General features: G+C 42.5%; 2 protein-coding genes across 2 annotated transcripts; one reads left to right on the top strand and one right to left on the bottom strand.

Moving 5' to 3' along the window:
- Positions 1-412: 412 nt before the first annotated feature.
- Positions 413-11096, bottom strand: LOC115102457 (dnaJ homolog subfamily C member 16). Its single transcript, XM_029622429.2, has 15 exons — positions 10916-11096; positions 10405-10593; positions 10207-10273; positions 9758-10082; positions 9364-9548; positions 9169-9273; positions 8656-8814; positions 8281-8411; positions 7971-8154; positions 7539-7721; positions 7250-7326; positions 7072-7152; positions 6890-6979; positions 6548-6718; positions 413-3910 (listed from the first exon to the last, which is right to left on the bottom strand). The coding sequence occupies exons 2-15, from the start codon at positions 10581-10583 to the stop codon at positions 3454-3456; spliced, it is 2394 nt and encodes a 797-aa protein (XP_029478289.1). The 5' UTR covers positions 10584-10593; positions 10916-11096; the 3' UTR covers positions 413-3453.
- A 32-nt stretch (positions 11097-11128) lies between these two features.
- LOC115102458 (caspase 9, apoptosis-related cysteine peptidase) lies at positions 11129-17397 on the top strand. Its single transcript, XM_029622430.2, has 11 exons — positions 11129-11235; positions 12668-12833; positions 13020-13224; positions 13329-13454; positions 13539-13600; positions 13870-14046; positions 14144-14233; positions 14332-14479; positions 15938-16129; positions 16254-16363; positions 16517-17397. Exons 2-11 carry the CDS (start codon positions 12702-12704, stop codon positions 16640-16642), a joined length of 1368 nt encoding a protein of 455 aa, XP_029478290.1. The 5' UTR covers positions 11129-11235; positions 12668-12701; the 3' UTR covers positions 16643-17397.
- Positions 17398-19218: the final 1821 nt, after the last annotated feature.

The raw sequence follows: 19218 nt of genomic DNA, 5'->3' as shown, positions 1-19218 counted from the left end.
TGGTTTACTTTCTCTATAACGGGGTGAATCAGCTTGAATATTGCAAATAGATTGTGGCTTCTATTGATGTAATTGTCTCCCCCCATATATTTTTTATAGATATTATTTTAAATCTATTTTCCTTTATTATTTTCCGCTTAACCTGCCACATCTCCCCTAATTGGAGTAAACTAATGGGCAACAACACTTAGGATTCTACTTCCAGCTCTGACGCACCTGTGCTGCCTCCATCTGTTGGACGGTAGCAGAGTTAGTCCTTGGCTTGGGGGGGGGGCAAGCTGAATTTCTTCAGCCGCCTGAGGTACAAACAACAATACAATCAAAGGTAAAATAATCACTTGGTGTGACCATATCATGCCAAACAAGGATCCTGATAAAGCTGAGAAATACAAATTAATATAATTTGTCTTGGTAACATATGAACGTAAAGCATTTATTTCACACAGCAAGATGATATGCACCGTAGCAGAACCTTTGAGACATGTGAAACATCAGATTAATTTATTTAGTCAACATTGTACTTTAGTAATTTTGTAACAAAAACATGTTTATAAATGGAACAAACAACAGTATTGGTGAATGATATGACCACATTATTATAATAAATCCATGTAAAAACAACAAATATTTGATGTATTACAGTATGTTAATATATGTACAGATGACGTGGTAGAACATGTACAGCATTTCCAAATCCAACTAAACTATTGTCATGACAACAATATTAGTTTGTTTGTAAATTAATTTGAGTTAAGCACAATAAAGTTTAGTTTTTTATTTCAAAATAGATCAGATAATGTCGCATGAAATGTTGTTCATTCTCCAACACACAGTGCCTTGCAAAAGTATTCATCCCCCTTGGCGTTTTTCCTATTTTGTTGCATTACAACCTGTAATTTAAATGTATTTATAATTTGATTTCATGTAATGGACATACACAAAATAGTCCAAATTGGTGAAGTGAAAAAAAAAGAGACTAGTTTCAAAATTTCTAAAAAATAAATTTTTTAAAACGGAAAAGTGGTGTGTGCATTGGTATTCCCCCCCTTTGCAATGAAGCCCCTAAATAAGATCTGGTGCAAACAATTACCTTCAGAAGTCACATAATTAGTTAAATAAAGTCCACCTGTGTGCAATCTAAGTGGCACATGATCTGTCACATGATCTCAGTATATATACACACACCTGTTCTGAAAGGCCCCTGAGTCTGCAACACCACCAAGCAAGCGGCACCATGAAGACCAAGGAGCTCTCCAAACAGGTCAGGGACAAAGTTGTGGAGAAGTACAGATCAGGGATGGGTTATAAAAAAAATCAGAAACTTTGAACATCCCACGGAGCACCATTAAATCCATTATTAAAAAATGGAAAGAATATGGCACCACAACAAACCTGCCAAGAGATGGCTGCCCACCAAACTCACGGACCAGGCAAGGAGGGCATTAATCAGAGAGGCAACAAAGAGACCAAAGATAACCCTGAAGGAGCTGCAAAGCTCCACAACGGAGATTGGAGTATCTGTCCATAGGACCACTTCAAGCCGTACACTCCACAGAGCTGGGTTTACAGGAAAACTGGCCAGAAAAAAGCCATTGCTTAAAGAATAAAAATAAGCAAACACATTTAGTGTTCGCCAAAAGGCATGCGGGAGACTCCCCTACATATGGAAGAAGGTACTCTGGTCAGATGAGACTAAAATTGAGCTTTTTGGCCATCAAGGAAAATGTCTGGCGCAAACCCAACACCCCGAGAACACTATCCCCACAGTGAAGCATGGTGGTGGCAGCATCATGCTGTGGGGATGTTTTTCATCGGCAGGGACTGAGAAACTGGTCAGAATTGAAGGAATGATGGATGATGCTAAATACAGGGAAATTCTTGAGGGAAACCTGTTTCAGTCTTCCAGAGATTTGAGACTGGGACGGAGATTCACCTTCCAGCAGGTCAATGACCCTAAGCACACTGCTAAAGCAACGCTCGAGTGGTTTAACGGGAAAAATGTAAATGTCTTGGAATGGCCTAGTCAAAGCTCACACCTCAATCCAATTGAGAATTTGTTGTATGACTTAAAGATTGCTATACACCAGCGCAACCAATCCAACTTGAAGGAGCTGGAGCAGTTTTGCCTTGAAGAATGGGCAAAAATCCCAGTGGCTAGATGTGCCAAGCTTATAGAGACATACCCCAAAAGACTTGCAGTAAAAGGTGCCTCTACAAAGTATTGACTTTGGGGTCTTGTTTGTTTCACAATAAAAAATATTTTGCATCTTCAAAGTGGTAGGCATGTAAATCAAATTACACAAAGCACCCCCCAAAAAAACTATTTTAATTCCAGGTTGTAAGGCAAGAAAATAGGAAAAATGACAAGGGGGTGAATATTTTCGCAAGCCACTGTACACTATATCATTGCTATATGAAGCCACTGGCCAAGTTCTGTTGTAAAACTAAAAAAGCTCTGACGAAGGCCAAGAGGACGATATGTAAAGCCTAATAAAGAACAGTGACACTAGCAAGAGTAGTGTGCGGGTTTCTCTTGTCTTTCATGTAAAAAATAAAGGGAAATAGACTAATGCAAAAAACTTGGTCATGTAACAAAAAGCTAAAGTATAACGTTAGACTTTTTAAAAATAGCCTATTTCTACATGAATAAGAATGAACATGAAATATTAGCAGCCAAGGATAAATGGAAGGCATTGTAGTTACAGTATATATTGCACAAGAATAAAATATATTTTTTTCGGAGTGAGGTCAAAATGGTGAAGAAAATAGATCTAGTAGAGACATGCATCACTATTCACAGTACTGACCAATCACCATTGGGACAGTGAAGCTAATATCAAAGCACAATCTGATAGATTAGATATTTGAATAATGATGGATGACGGTTCTAAAAAGGCAGGAGTCCACTTATGACCACAGTGATTCAGTTAGCTCATCTAGAGGTTGTAACAGCAGTCGATATTAGAACTAAGTAGCTAACTAATGACAGCATGCAGAGGAAGGGATCCGAAAGGGAAAGCAATCTAGGAACTGTTCAACGGTTGTTGCTTTGAGATCCACCATATTCTGTACCCTCCCTCTTTTACTGAACCTACTTTTATAAGTACTTCCGTAACAAATAAATATTTCAAGTGCAAAAAAGGCAGCAGAACATGACGGCAGATAAATGTGGTAACAGTTGTCGCAATGAGCCAAGCCAACCTCACTATTGAATGTAATTTCTTCAAACCATGTCCTAGTGCAATCACTCAAAACATACAGTAGCCTCTGAACACAGCCATGAGGATACCTCGGCGTCGTCGTGGCTTTTAAACACAGATAGCTTTGGAACGCGTCCATTTAGGCCTGTATCCTGACTTGGGATGTGTGCATGCAATGCATCTCAAAACTTCCAAGCATATCTTTTTGGGGATATTTTTTCACAACGTACAGTATAAGTAATTGACACGATTTCTATTTGGGGCCTGTGATCTTGTCCAGGCCCGGCCAGCCAGGAATGTAGTACCGGGGCAGAGTTCCCTCCATAAGCCTCTCCATCCACAGCCCCAGGCGGTCCAGTTTGTGGTGGATCTGCAGTGTGGCGGTGGAGCGGGACCTGGCCGTAGACCTGCGTGGTGGGTGGTCATCCCTGGACCCGGACCTAGACCTCTTCCCTCCCCCAGTGGCGCCCCCAGGCCCTTCCTCCTCGGAGGACCCGCCTTCCTCCCCGGTGTAGACAGGCTTGAAGAGGCAGAGGTACTTCTTATGGCCGTTGAGTGCCAGCACATAGCCTGTGTAGTCTATCTTGTGGCGGGCACAGTCATCCTCTTCGGTGTCTATCTGCATGGCGTCCTGGGCAAACTCCAACAGTGTTTCCATCCACGCACTGTGCTTGTCCATGTTCAGGAAGGAAAAGTGCAGAGTCAGGCTCCTGTCGTGGCAAGAGGAGAAGACATGATATGTTGGTAACCTTTCAACCATGTGTAAGCATTTAGAATGTGAATATAAAAACGGAAGTTGTGTTCACCATACCACTCGCCTATAAATATTCATGTTATAAGCACAAAACATACATCATTCAATAGATCTTTTTGGGGATATTTTTTCACAACGTACAGTATAAGTAATTGACACGATTTCTATTCGGGGCCTGTGATCTTGTCCAGGCCCGGCCAGCCAGGAATGTAGTACCGGGGCAGAGTTCCCTCCATAAGCCTCTCCATCCACAGCCCCAGGCGGTCCAGTTTGACGTATTGCGTCAGATAACAATATTGACGAATACGCTGATTCGGTGTGCGAGTTCATTAGAACGTGCGTTGAAGATGTCGTTCCCATAGCAACGATTAAAACATTCCCTAACCAGAAACCGTGGATTGATGGCAGCATTCGCGTGAAACTGAAAGCGCAAACCACTGCTTTTAATCAGGGCAAGGTGTCTGGTAACATGACCGAATACAAACAGTGCAGCTATTCCCTCCGCAAGGCTATCAAACAAGCTAAGCGTCAGTACAGAGACAAAGTAGAATCTCAACGGCTCAGACACAAGAGGCATGTGGCAGGGTCTACAGTCAATCACGGACTACAAGAAGAAATCCAGCCCAGTCACGGACCAGGATGTCTTGCTCCCAGGCAGACTAAATAACTTTTTTGCCCGCTTTGAGGACAATACAGTGCCACTGACACGGCCTGCAACGAAAACATGCGGTCTCTCCTTCACTGCAGCCGAGGTGAGTAAGACATTTAAACGTGTTAACCCTCGCAAGGCTGCAGGCCCAGACGGCATCCCCAGCCGCGCCCTCATGCGCAGACCAGCTGGCCGGTGTGTTTACGGACATATTCAATCAATCCTTATACCAGTCTGCTGTTCCCACATGCTTCAAGAGGGCCACCATTGTTCCTGTTCCCAAGAAAGCTAAGGTAACTGAGCTAAACGACTACCGCCCCGTAGCACTCACTTCCGTCATCATGAAGTGCTTTGAGAGACTAGTCAAGGACCATATCACCTCCACCCTACCTGACACCCTAGACCCACTCCAATTTGCTTACCGCCCAAATAGGTCCACAGACGATGCAATCTCAACCACACTGCACACTGCCCTAACCCATCTGGACAAGAGGAATACCTATGTGAGAATGCTGTTCATCGACTACAGCTCGGCATTCAACACCATAGTACCCTCCAAGCTCGTCATCAAGCTCGAGACCCTGGGTCTCGACCCCGCCCTGTGCAACTGGGTACTGGACTTCCTGACGGGCCGCCCCCAGGTGGTGAGGGTAGGCAACAACATCTCCTCCCCGCTGATCCTCAACACTGGGGCCCCACAAGGGTGCGTTCTGAGCCCTCGCCTGTACTCCCTGTTCACCCACGACTGCGTGGCCACGCACGCCCCCAACTCAATCATCAAGTTTGCGGACGACACAACAGTGGTAGGCTTGATTACCAACAACGACGAGACGGCCTACAGGGAGGAGGTGAGGGCCCTCGGAGTGTGGTGTCAGGAAAATAACCTCACACTCAACGTCAACAAAACTAAGGAGATGATTGTGGACTTCAGGAAACAGCAGAGGGAACACCCCCCTATCCACATCGATGGAACAGTAGTGGAGAGGGTAGCAAGTTTTAAGTTCCTCGGCATACACATCACAGACAAACTGAACTGGTCCACTCACACAGACAGCATCGTGAAGAAGGCGCAGCAGCGCCTCTTCAACCTCAGGAGGCTGAAGAAATTCGGCTTGTCACCAAATGCACTCACAAACTTCTACAGATGCACAATCGAGAGCATCCTGGCGGGCTGTATCACCGCCTGGTACGGCAACTGCTCCGCCCTCAACCGTAAGGCTCTCCAGTGGGTAGTGAGGTCTGCACAACGCATCACCGGGGGCAAACTACCTGCCCTCCAGGACACCTACACCACCCGATGTTACAGGAAGGCCATAAAGATCATCAAGGACATCAACCACCCGAGCCACTGCCTGTTCACCCCGCTATCATCCAGAAGGCGAGGTCAGTACAGGTGCATCAAAGCTGGGACCGAGAGACTGAAAAACAGCTTCTATCTCAAGGCCATCAGACTGTTAAACAGCCACCACTAACATTGAGTGGCTGCTGCCAACACACTGACACTGACACTGACTCAACTCCAGCCACTTTAATAATGGGAATCTTTGAGAAATGATGTAAATATATCACTAGCCACTTTAAACAATGCTACCTTATATAATGTTACTTACCCTACATTATTCATCTCATATGCATACGTATATACTGTACTCGATACCATCTACTGTATCTTGCCTATGCTGCTCTGTACCATCACTCATTCATATATCCTTATGTACATATTCTTTATCCCCTTACACTGTGTATAAGACAGTAGTTTTGGAATTGTTAGTTAGATTACTTGTTGGTTATTACAGCATTGTCGGAACTAGAAGCACAAGCATTTCGCTACACTCGCATTAACATCTGCTAACCATGTGTATGTGACAAATACAATTTGATTTGATTTGAGATGTCTATTTCACCTCAAGCACCAGACCATGTGGGATCATATCCTGCCCTCACCCGGTGAAAGAGTAGACTTCTTTGGCGAACTTGCTGAGTAAGACGTTCTTGGTGGCATCAGTGAGCACCAGTACCACGTTCATATGGCCTGGTCTCAGCTTCACCAGGTTACTGGTGTATGTGATGTCTGTCAGCTCCGTCACCTCCACAAAGTTCTTCTTAGGTGGGCGACTATAAAATAAAATAAAAAGCAGAACCACTGAACCACTCATTTTCATTTATTGAAAGCGAAAGGCAAAATATGACCCCCCAAAATATGTTAGATAGTTAAACCAAAACATCATATTTTAGTCACAGCTTGAATATTTTCAATATAGCTTAAAATAAAAAATGCTGTCTTGCCTTGAGGTGCTGCTGCTACCCGGTGACCCATTTTCTGCCTTAGTTCCTTCTTTTCCCTTCGGTTTGGATTTACCATCTTCACTGGAGTCACTGAAACCCCACAAAGCAGAACGGTAAGCCGAAACAGTTTCCCTCAAGGTGATGTGTTTGAGTAGCAGAATCACACTGTTCCTCCATTTTACCTGAAGGCCTGAACCACCACAGTGCCAAACAGGATGAACAAGGCAGAGAATATCAACGACAGGAGGGGCATCATCTCACGCCTGCAGAAACACATGACAGACATCGATTATGTCCTTTCCTCCTGATGTCGTCCGCTCCCAAATACAAACATACAATTTTGAATAAAAGATAACTTACCAATTATTATGAAGAATATCATCAAGGATTTCAGAAATGTAATCATACGCTGTGTAGATCCATCGGATAAGAAACATCTGGAAAATATATATACATTTACTGCCTATAATTGTACTGTATTATCCATTATATTAAAAACCATTGCAGATTTGGAATGCCATAAAAGAACATTTGATCAAATACCTTATCTCTGGACACAGTACTAATTACTACATCATTACCCTTGCTCTGCAAGGGCTTAAGTAGGCCAGCCTTTCTAATGAGGATAATACTGTGGAACACAATTTACAGAGGCAAACTCATTGTTGAGCTCCGGCAGCATGGCGTCGTAGTTGAGGATGGAGGGGTCTTTCTGCAGCCTCTCCAGCTCATCCAACAGACGTTGTTTATCCTCATCAGTACCATTCCAACCGCCCGCCACCTCCTTGTACAGGACCTTCCCTGCTGGGTTACGACGCTCCAAGATGAACACCTGCCGAGCAAGCACACCCAGGCAGACACACACTTCCACATGAGCTTATAGCATTAGGGAAAGGTGATTTCACCTTGTGATACATTATAACAGAGAGAGAGAGGATGAGTGGATGTAGCTCATTATACAGACACTTTGACCATAAGCTCTCAAAAACTGAATTGCAGTCCATATGGCTCTTAAGATGCATCCAAGGAGATCACATTAACAAAGTTAATCTCCACTACAGCGATGTTAGCATACACTTACCTGTGGTGGTGGAGGTGTGCTGTCCTTAGTCTTCAGCAGAATATCACACAGTGATTGTTGCAGTCTTTGGTAGACGTAGGCAAACCTCACCACCTCCAGAGTGTTGGTAGAGGCAAATGTGAGGAAGGCCTGGTTTCCTATGGTATAGGACTCCTCATCACCAGTGATCAGTAGAACACAGTACCTAAAAGACAGATGTTTGGGAATATGATGCAAAAGTGAAATCGTGTAAACTGGCTGTTCATAAACGGTATGTTTAGAAATAGACATAGACTTGAGCCGAAAAAGGAAATGAAAAGCATCAGCTTACTTCCTGCGTCGGTGGAACTGCTTCACAGGGCAAAGTTCATCAAACAGTTTCTGGTTCACCAGTCGAGGGACGAGGAGAAACTTGTTGTTCGTTATAAATTCATCAATGATTTGTTTCTTCATCCCTTTAGCCTAGAGAACAACGACACAAAGGCATCAATGACATGAAATGCCATGTCTCGAATCAGCTTAATTAACAACAAACACCGCATCTCTAAATATAATCAATGATATGTCAGTAATACAGATAATATGTCAGTAATACCTCAGATACTACTCAGGTATTCAAATGCTATTTAATTATTCAATCAAACTATCTGGTGGGAAAGTAAGAGGATCCACAGTAGTCGAGTCTAGTAAAGCATCTAGTATCCACCTGTATAATGTCTGCAGGCTTGTCTGTACTCTCCTTAAAGACCAGCATGGTGGGGGCGTAGGTGTTGATGTTGAACTGCTTCAGTAGGTTCGCAGTCTCTGACAGGCCCTGGTCCACGTATCCAAACTGAACATAATCCTTATAGGCAAAAGCAGTCAGCTAAAAAATGTAAGAGAAAAAAACTCAACTGTAAGCAAGTATTAGAAAGCTGTCGTCAATGGTCTATGCTCCGGAAGGAAGTAAATAATAGTTAGTCAGAACAGCGCTCTCAGTGGTGGTTAAAACTGATGCCAGACTGACTAATCTAGACCAGGGCAACTCCCGTCCTCGGGGGCCTGATTGGTGTCACACTTTTGCCCCCGGGCCCCAGCTAACACACCTGACTCCAATAATCAACTAATCATGATCTTCAGTTAAAAATGCAATTTGTTTAAATCAGCTGTGTTTGCTAAGGATGGGGGAGAAGTGTGACACCAATCAGGACCCTGAGGACTGATCTAGACAATGGCTTACCTTGTACAAGAGTGGAACTACAGGCACTTGGTCAAACAGAAGCACGTGCGGCTTGTTCTGCTCATGCCAGCTGTTCAGGAATTGAAAGTCGTTCCTGTCTGTAACCTGAAACAGTTTATTTTTTGTAAACATAATTGCTGAGATGCCAACAATGGTGAGTCAAAAAACAAATCTGCCAAAAACATGTAATTTTACCTTCTCAACCAGTCTCTGAGGGAGCAGGTCCTCCACAAACTGCCTCAGGTGCTCCTTCACCACAGCGTAGTGGAAGAAGGTCACTTTCCCGTTGATGACCCCCAGTATGGATGGGGTGCGGTGAGCACCGAGGTGATTGGCCAGACGTCTCTCATAACCAACGTCCACCACACCAATCCCCACACCTAAGACATAACACACCAGTTGAACACAATCAGCCAAACCAAGACTCCGTATGGTTATTTGACCTACTTTCGTTGAATGCACTGATTGTATGTCGCTCGGGATCAGAGTGTCTGCTAAATGACTAGCACGTAATGTAAAACACTGTCATGTGGAAGGTGAAGTTGCTGAGTCATTTTCATTTGTGTAATGCATTTCATAACTTTCCTACCCAAGGCTTCCAGCTCCAACACAACCTCTTTCCAGACCGGTTCAATGTGGATACAGCTGAAACACCAGTCGGATGTGATTTTGATCAGGTATGGTCTCTTATAGCTGTCAGGCACCACGTCATTCACATACTGGTTGAAGTGCAGAGCGTACTTGCTGTCGGCAAACTCCCGGTTGCCCTTATTGTTGAATGGGAAGTGGAAGAAGGACTCGTCGAAGTAGAAGTGGTCGTGGCGGTGACCATAGTGACCATGACCATACGGCTGGGTGTCATCAGTCTGGCCATACCGGTCATAGTTGGTTCTCTTCTCCTCATTGGATAATATCTTAGAGTTTGGGTAGAAAGCAGACGCATAGGGTTACCAGAGGGTGGAGCCTTCCCTTCTGAATAATGCATTTACAGTAAACTGCTGAGGTTTTAATATTGGCAAATATTGGATACTCTCTTACCTCATAAGATTTGGTAATCTTGATGAACATATCTTCAGCGCCTTCATTTTTGTTTTTGTCCGGATGCCTTACAGAAATAAAGGAACCATGCATCACTGGCCATGTATTTTTGTCAACAGGGTCATTGGTCTTAATGCTAAATATATCCACTGAGTCCTGACACCCAGAAGAGAAAGGGTCAGTTAAAGATGTTCTTACCATTCCCTAACTAGGCGCTTGTACACTTTCTTGATTTCAGCTTGACTTGCACTTTTGGTCACTCCAAGAATCTTGTATGGGTCTACTTCATTGGCTGTCTCCATTGAGCCACCCAGAAGATGCAGACAGACAACCACTATACCAGGAAATGTCAAAAACATCCTTGTTTTTCTTGCCATGTGTTTTTGTCTGGAAAGCACCAACAAAGACAGTCAGATAGAACATATCTGCCTGATGGGATGTCTAGCTAAGGTTGGGCAAATGAGTCTGTATTGGTAAAAGGAAGATTTGAATGCCAATGGGAAACCTTTGAAATATACACAGACTAAAATAACCACCTAAACACAGCATTTAGCAGGCAATGGCATTATAATTGCCACACGTGAAGATTTAAAACAGAACACATGCATTACATTGCCATTGACTTGAATCACCACATTGCTATGCCATCAATTTATAACAGAGAGCTCGCTAGCTATCCAGGCTAGCTTGTTGAAAAACATACACGCACCTCAAGAATCTGGTTGGATCAACTGTTCTTCTGTCACATTCATCTAAAATGTCTCTGTCACTGCTTTTCTACGAATGAAAAGCATGGAAAAGGTGTCATTTGAAGCATCATCCGAGCTCTCTAACGTTATCTCTCCTCCGTAAATGATAACCTGCTGGGACTGCATCCAGTGTGAAGGAGGGACCAGCTACACCGAGAAGCATTGTGGGAATTGGAGTCTATTGCAATCCATCAATCACGAAGATGTGCGATGTAAACAAGGAAGTCGGTGGTGAAATAGAAAGGGACATTTAAGTCTGTGAGGAGATCACACGGAGCTGGTAAATATATATTTATCACCGCTGTTTGTCATTATATTCAGTGTGTTATTTGTATTCTAATTTACAACTGTGTACTAGATGTATACAGCTAAATATGCATACATATACTGCATTGTAAAACTCAGCTCAAGACTTCCGTGTAACATTACTTTAGCCCTGGTCAATGTCGTTTCATTATGTAGCTAGCTAACGTTAGCCTGTTTGCGAATGGTACAGAACGTTTAAATGGACTTTTCTAATGAGTTTAATTGAGTAACAACTGCTAAAAATGTGCTCAAAGTATGTGTTGGACCCATTAATGTGTCTATAATCATAACATTTTAATTAATTATATTTATATGTCCATGATACCATATTTAAATGGTTATGGAAAGGCAGGTACTAACTAGTCCAATAATGGACTAAAGGACCTAACGTTATTCCTTAGTCCAAGGACCTTACATGTTCAGTTTAGAGGCGAATTGGCACTGACGACCAAAACAGCCAAATACTCAATCTAAACATGAATCGATTCTCAATTGCGGGTACTGTTCTAGAAACATAAAACCCTTTACTTTCAAATCACATCAAAATATATAATTTCACAAATGCAAAATATAAACTTACTAGCACACTCACACTCACACTGTATAAACTGGTTTAAACACAGTTTTTTTCAGTGACAACATTGTGGTGAACGTCTTCCAGTTTCACATAGGTGTTTGGAGACTCGATAGCTATTGGCACAGGTATGCCTTTTCCACGAACAAGCGCTGTAACATGGAAATATGGCCATGTGGGAACCCTAACCCTAGAAAGCTTTAAAAAATAAAATAAAAAATCTTATTTAAATTTTTTTTTTTTTTTAAAGATGTTTCCAAAACCATCCTGCAAGCGATGCATTTTAACATTCAGAACGAGCGTTGGGGCTCTTAACAAAACGACTTTGGCTAGAAGATACTCTCGTCAATAGGCGATAAAGATAGTTAGCGATAAAGATAGTTAGCGAATGTGAATGTCTTAGCCAGGTACATTTTCACCATTTTTCGCGAAGCAGCCAGTTCGAATCCTGGGTCTGCCGGGGAATAAATAAGTGAGAAGTGAGTTTGCACCCGCATTATAGAATTATAGATTATAGATTATCTCCTGCCATTGTGCCCTTAAGCAAGGCCGTTAACCACCACAACTGATCCACGGGCCCCACAGTATGGCTACCCTCTGCTCTAACCTCTCCAACTTATGTTTGTGTGTCTTTCGGAAGGGTTGGGATAACGCAGAAGTCGAATTTCCTTCAAACAGGCAAACAGCCTGTTTGCTGTTTGTATTGCTCATTAATATTTCGTAGTACTGGGATTGTCTTTGTACTACCATGTAAATACATACATTTTTAGGAACACTTATGGAAATGGCACTGGTTTGGTCATTTCTCTTCTCTGCCACATAATCATTGCAGAGTTCCTGTTTCATGCCTCATATAAGCCTACAGAATGGAGGAGAGACACAAAAGGATTCTCCAACGCAATAGGGTCAATCTCGTGAGCGACCTGAACCCATCAGATATGTATGATGGACTTCTGTCAAAAGGAATCTTTACTCAAGACATGATCGACGAGATAAAGGTAAGGTGTGACGCTATTCTTCTTGACTATTATTGTCTGTCTTGCAGGAATCCCAGGAATAGACATCATTATGATTAGGCTATCCTCATTTCCATGCTTTTGCACACAGCGAAGTCTGGAATTCTAACCAAGTATCATATGCTACTTTCAGTTCTCACAAGCCCATGCCTTGTTCGTCAATTTCAGAGATCAGGAACCAGACGAGACCAAGCCAGACAGCTGGTTCGAGACCTGGAGACTCGTGGGAGTCGGGCCTTCCCAGCTTTAATAGAGTGCCTTCGTGAGAAAGGGCAGCATAGCCTACCGGATCTCCTGTTGGCGGGGGAACCACAGAGCCAGCCTCTACCTCTGCCTGTCCATGTCCGGCCAGTCGTTAGGCCTTTGCCAGTTTGTAAGTATGCCTATGTTGTTAAATATCATCTGTGATTCATTGCAATGTCGGTCCATACTACTGAAATGTTCATATTTGCTTTGGATTTTGCTATATTTTGACAGACTCTCATGTGGACACTGTGGTAACCCCTGTCTATCCAAGTCAACCAGTTAGACCTTTGCCTATAACCCCTGTCTATCCAAGTCAACCAGTTAGGCCTTTGCCTACGCCTACCACTCCCAGTTTATGTAAGTGATCACAACAATTTTCTGTACGTACTTTGACATATGTCTCTGAATATTCAAGTATAAAAGTGGTGATTTTTATTACAGCCCCTGAAAGGGAGTTTGGAAAACCCAGGGCAACAGGAAGAGTTAGACGTGACAGTATTCAGGTAAGTTATCTTGCCTTTTGGCTCTATGTACTATAGGCTAAATGTAGCATCTGTTCCCCATTGTGGCTTTCGACAGTACTCTCCAGCGGAGTTGTTGTATCTCAGTTCTGTTGAATTTAACTTCACATATAATGCTATATAAATCCACATACTGTATCTTGCCTTGTCAAGATTACAACAAGTCTAAATTTGAGTCTAACCAGTTCCCTAATTTTATAGTTTGGATATACTGTGGAATCAATGCATGCTTTTCTTTCATGTTCTCCCAGAGTTATAAGATGGATGCCAGCCCCTGTGGACACTGCCTGATCATAAACAATGTCGATTTTGAGCCTCAGTCAGAGCTGAATAACCGCACAGGGTCCAACATAGACTGCGACAAACTGGAGAGAAGATTTCAATCCCTTAACTTTGTTGTCCTTGTCAAGAGAAACCTGAAACAGAAGGTGAGTATTTCCTCAGCTACCCTCCTTTATATCTATTCATGTTTAACTTAGATACTGGCCTAATGATCTAATGCTTACAGTAATAACTATATTTCAGCAAATAAGGCAGGAGCTATCAGCTTTGTCCAAGAAGGATCATTCACAATGTGATTGTTGTGTGGTGATCATGCTATCACATGGGACGGAGGTAAGAGACTCCTTCTATCCTTTTACAAATGCATAGAAAGTAGAAAGGTTTGTCTTTCTGGAGATGAATAATGTTATTTCATTGCATATTTTTTTTAGGTAAGTCACAATCGCTTCCCTGGTGCAGTGCATGGAGTTGACGGGCCCAATGTCCCAGTTCAGCTCATCACAAACTACCTCAATGGTCGGAACTGCCCATCCCTACAGGGCAAGCCCAAGCTCTTCTTCATCCAGGCCTGTGGGGGAGGTAAGACAACTTCGCTGTAGGAGTTTCTTATGCTTAGTGATCCCTTAGTACTGCTTATGCAGCACTGTAACAATAGTGTTATAAATGTGTTGTAATACTAGTCTGTACACTGGGTTACATCTCCAACAGTGGAAACCAGTCTCTCTCTGTCAGTCACCACCCCGGATTCATGTTTGAGAAACATAGAACTGCTGGAGTCCAAGCTAGGATACTAATATCTACAGTACCAGTCAAAAGTTTGGACATGCCTGTTCATTCAAGGGTTTTTCTTTATTTGTACTATTTTCTACATTGTAAAGACATCAAAACTATGAAATAACACATATAGAATCATGTAGTAACCAAAAAGTGTTAAATAAATCTAAAACAATATATATATTTGAGATTCTTCAAAGTAGCCACCCTTTGCCTTGATGAGAGCTTTGCACACTTGACATTTTGACATTCTCTCAACCACTTTTGACATTCTCTCAACCAGCTTCACCTGAAAGGCTTTTACAACAGTCTTGAAGGAGTTCCCACATATGCTGAGCACTTGTTGGATGCTTTTCCTTCAATCTGCGGTCCAACTCATCCCAAACCATCTCAGTTGGGTTGAGGTTGGGTGATTGTGGAGGCCAGGTCATCTGACGCAGCACTCAATCACTCTCCTTCTTGGTCAAATAGCCCTTACACTGACAGTGTCACCAACAAATCACCCCCACACCACCTCCTCCATGCTTAAAGGTGCAAACCACACATGCAGAGATCATCCGTTCACCTACTCTGCATCTCACAAAGACCTTATAAACTTATCCTCTGCAGCAGAGGTAACTCTGGGTCTTCCTTTCCTGTGGCGGTCCTCATAAGAGCCAGTTTCGTCATAGTGCTTGATGGTTTTGGGGCTGTACTTGAAGAAACGTTGAAAGTTCTTGAAATTTTCTTGGATTGACTGACCTTCATGCCGTTTCTCTTTGCTTATTTGAGCTGTTCTTGCCATAATATAGACTTGGTCTTTTACCAAATAGGGCTATTTTCTGTTGGCTCAAACTGATTGGCTCAAAGCCATCAAGAAGGAAAGAAATTCCACAAATTAACTTTTAAAAACACATACCTGTTATTTGAAATGCATTCCAGGTGACTACCTCATGAAGCTGGTTGAGAGATTGCCAAGAGTGTAAAGATGTCCTCAAGGGAAAGGGTGGCTATTTGAAGAATCTCAAATGTAAAATATATTTTGATTTGTTTAACACTTTTTTTTGTTGCTTACTACATGATTCCATATGTGGTATTTCATAGTTTTGATGTCTTCACTATTATTGTACAATGTAGAAAATAGTAAAAAACATAAAGAGAAACTCTGGAAGGAGTAGCTGTGTCAACTTTGGACTGGTACTGTAGATGGGATGATACTATGTCTATTACGTTCATGATCTATATCTCTAATAAAGATAATACATATGCGTTGTGGTCTGGCAGGTGAGAGAGACACAGGCTTTGAGGTGACTCCTGACGAGGATAGGCCTTGTATTGGAGGAACAGATGACCAGACGGACGCCATGCCCATGTCCTCCAGCAGTGACTCTCTGAGCACTCCGTCTGATGAGCCAGACGCTAGAGCCACACTGCCCACACCTAGTGACATACTGGTGTCCTACTCCACCTTCCCAGGTGTGTGTGTGTGTGGGGGGGGGTTGCTCTCCAATACAATACTTATTTGTGGTGATCAATCGCAAGAAAGAGTCATTCGTATGCCTGTCGCCCTGATGTTTGTTTGTCTGTGTGACTTGAACAGGTTACGTCTCCTGGAGAGATACACAAGCTGGCTCCTGGTATGTAGAAACACTGGATAACGTCTTAGAAGACAATGCTGCCGATAATGACCTGGTCACCATGTTAATGATGGTGAGTTTGTTGTTTTTAATATTGTAAAGAAAAAATGACAATACAGTTGATTTATAGTTTTTTTAAAAATGGTGTTATAAAGCTGTATTTTTATTTTGAACGGCAGTAAGGATATTCTCTTATGAAGCTATTAATGTTTTTGTTTGTGGTCAGGTAAACCATGAAGTTTCACAAAACTCAGCCAAAGGCCTCTACAAACAGATGCCTGGTTCCTTTAACTTTCTACGCAAACTTCTCTACTTTCAAGTCCTGCCCTGCCAGAGACCAATCCAGGCATGACGGCACTCTCAGGAAACATTTGTCTCTTCATGTGCCATTAAAAAAAATATCCTCTACCAATGTTTATCTGGATATGTGAACAAAAGGACCAAGATTGGAATTGTATGTTTGTTCCTTTAAAATGTTCTTTCTTTTCTTGTTTTTACACTCAATTTTTGCTCTTACAAGATTGTAACATCTTTGTGACAATCAAAAACATTGTAATCAGTAAAAAACAATGGTATCCTTGAAGCGCTCTGCAAAAAAGGAATCGGTACTGCACCCTCTATAACCACTGTGGTTATTATTTGACCCTGCTGGTCATCTATGAACATTTGAACAACGATTTGGCCTTAATGGCCATAATCTCCATCTGGCGCAGCCAGAAGAGGCCTGGCCTACCCCGCAGAGGCTGGTTCCTCTCTAGGTTTCTTCCTATGTTCCTGCCTTTCTAGGAAGTTTTTCCTAGCCACCGTGCTTCTGAATTTCTTGCTGTTTGGGGTTTTAGGCTGTGAAAGTGTATAACCACTTTCTGCTGATATCAAAAGGGCTTTATAAATACATTTGATTTGATTTGACGACCTTTACTGTTAGCCAGAACATCTAATGTTTATAATATGTTATTTTCATCTTGAGTGATTTAGTTTTAGGTGAATGGGTGTTCAGTGAATGGGTATTAATGTACTATAGCTGAATGTTGTGATGTCCAAATGTAATTGTGTAATGCTCTGTTCTGGTTGTCTTTCTATACAGTTTTGTATTTATTTTGAAGGTTACCGTTGCATTCACTCAATTTAATGAGAGACTGTAGAGTTGACTGACTCACTATGTCCATTGCCTGAATCTAATGATGCAAACGCTAGAATCTATCATTGGAGTAGATGCACATTTGGCTGCACTAGAGGAGAGAGCTTCTTGGGAAAAGAATTCACACCTAGATATAAATATAGTACTGCTTATGTCTCTATTACATTTGAATACTTCACACAGTAGAAGTTGAAGGATGTAAAGGTAAGTGTCCAATAGATGGAGTCTGTGAGTCAGATGTTGAGGATTTGGTCTGTGTACATACCATACACAGACCAAATCCTCAACGTCTGACTCTATGACGCCAAACAGTGTTTCCCGAACTGTGGTCCACAATACATAAAAATCCATCTAATGGTGGATGATTTTCATTTATATTCCAAATCACACCATTGTGGATTCAGAGTCCTGCAACACAAATAATCCTTTGTGATTCTTGAATCCAAGAGAAGAATAATATATTTATTTTATATAGTGCTTTTCGATACAAACATAGTCTCTTTTTTTTTAAGCACACAACAACAGATGGCAGATTATTGGGTGTTTGTCTTCCGCAGTTTAAGATGATAAGACATCGAGGCAGGATGGAAACGCGGTTGCTTGAGGCGGGGGAGCATAGATAGTAGGCCTACAGACAGGAGAAATGTCAGTCAGGCCACAAGAACTCTTCATCAGGCACATTGACGTCTACGATGTTCAGCTCATCTCTAGGTAGGCTGGGTCGTCAAGTCCTCAAAAGTGTATCACCCACCTGGGTGACGCTTCGGCGACTATAAAAGGGACAGAAAAGACCACCACACCTTGGTAGTATCCAGGAACAGTCCTTTCAAGTTTTATTAGTCGTATGCACAGGATACACATGGTGTACACTGTACATTAAAATGCTTACTTGCATGTTCCTTCTTGACAATGTAGAATATAATAAACATTTTAACATAAGTATAATACAGGAAGGCACAATGTGTGGTCCAATATGTACACGTGCTTTGGGGAAGGGGTGGATTGGGGTGTTTAAATTGTGCATTATTAGCTATAGTAAATACACGTCTGGTAGCAGCAAGCCTGTGTGAGTGAGTGCATGTGTGCTAAGGTATGGAGAATCAGAGCAGGTGGTCAGTCCAGTTCAAGTGTTCAGCAGTCTGATGGCTAGTAGGTAGAAACTGTCTCTGAGCCTGTTGGTATCAGTCCTCATGCTCCGATACCGTCTGCCCAACGGTAAGGGAGTGAACAGCTTGTGGCTGGGGTTTGAGGGGTCCTTGATGATGCTGTCCTCAGGCACCATTTCGAGTAGACGTCCTGGATGGGTGGGAGCACGGTCCATCTTCATCACCCGCTGGAGGGCCTTGTGGTTGTGGACGCTGAGGAACTTAAGGCAAAGGGTGGCTACTTTGAAGAATCTCAAATATAACATATATTTAGATTTGTTTATCACTTTGTTTTGGTTACTACATGATTCCATATGTGTTTATTTCATAGTTTTGATGTCTTCACTATTATTGTACAATGTAGAAAATATTAAAGATAAGAAAAACCCTTGAATTAGAAGGTGTGTCCAAACTTTTGACTGATGCTGTAGGCGTTACTCTTGTCCAGATGTCATGCCATGTGAATAGCGATGGAAATGGCATGTTCTGTGGATCTGTTGGAGCGGTAGGAAAATTGGAGTGGGTCCAGTGTGCCTCGCATGCACTACGGACGAGCCTGTAGTCTCTCATCCTGCACACCGCTTTCGTCGTCCTAGGAACTGGGGCAGGTGAAATGCCAAGGAAGAGCAGAGGAGCCAGCTCTAA

This window comes from Oncorhynchus nerka, linkage group LG20 (genome assembly GCF_034236695.1).
Source record: "Oncorhynchus nerka isolate Pitt River linkage group LG20, Oner_Uvic_2.0, whole genome shotgun sequence".
NCBI classification, from domain to species: Eukaryota; Metazoa; Chordata; class Actinopteri; order Salmoniformes; family Salmonidae; genus Oncorhynchus; species Oncorhynchus nerka.
Note: the sequence above shows the minus strand (reverse complement) of the source record. Positions and strands in the feature narration are given on the sequence as shown.

Coding starts and splice junctions, on each gene's coding strand:
- LOC115102457 (XM_029622429.2), bottom strand. CDS start 10,583: ATGGCAAGAAAAACAAGGATGTTTTTGACATTTCCTGGTATAGTGGTT. Junction 8,412..8,655: donor AGCCTGCAGACATTATACAG/GTGGATACTAGA, acceptor GTTGTTCTCTAG/GCTAAAGGGATGAAGAAACA. Junction 6,719..6,889: donor GGTAGCAGCAGCACCTCAAG/GCAAGACAGCAT, acceptor TTTATTTTATAG/TCGCCCACCTAAGAAGAACT.
- LOC115102458 (XM_029622430.2), top strand. CDS start 12,702: ATGGAGGAGAGACACAAAAGGATTCTCCAACGCAATAGGGTCAATCTC. Junction 14,047..14,143: donor AGAGAAACCTGAAACAGAAG/GTGAGTATTTCC, acceptor ACTATATTTCAG/CAAATAAGGCAGGAGCTATC. Junction 16,130..16,253: donor GTCCTACTCCACCTTCCCAG/GTGTGTGTGTGT, acceptor TGACTTGAACAG/GTTACGTCTCCTGGAGAGAT.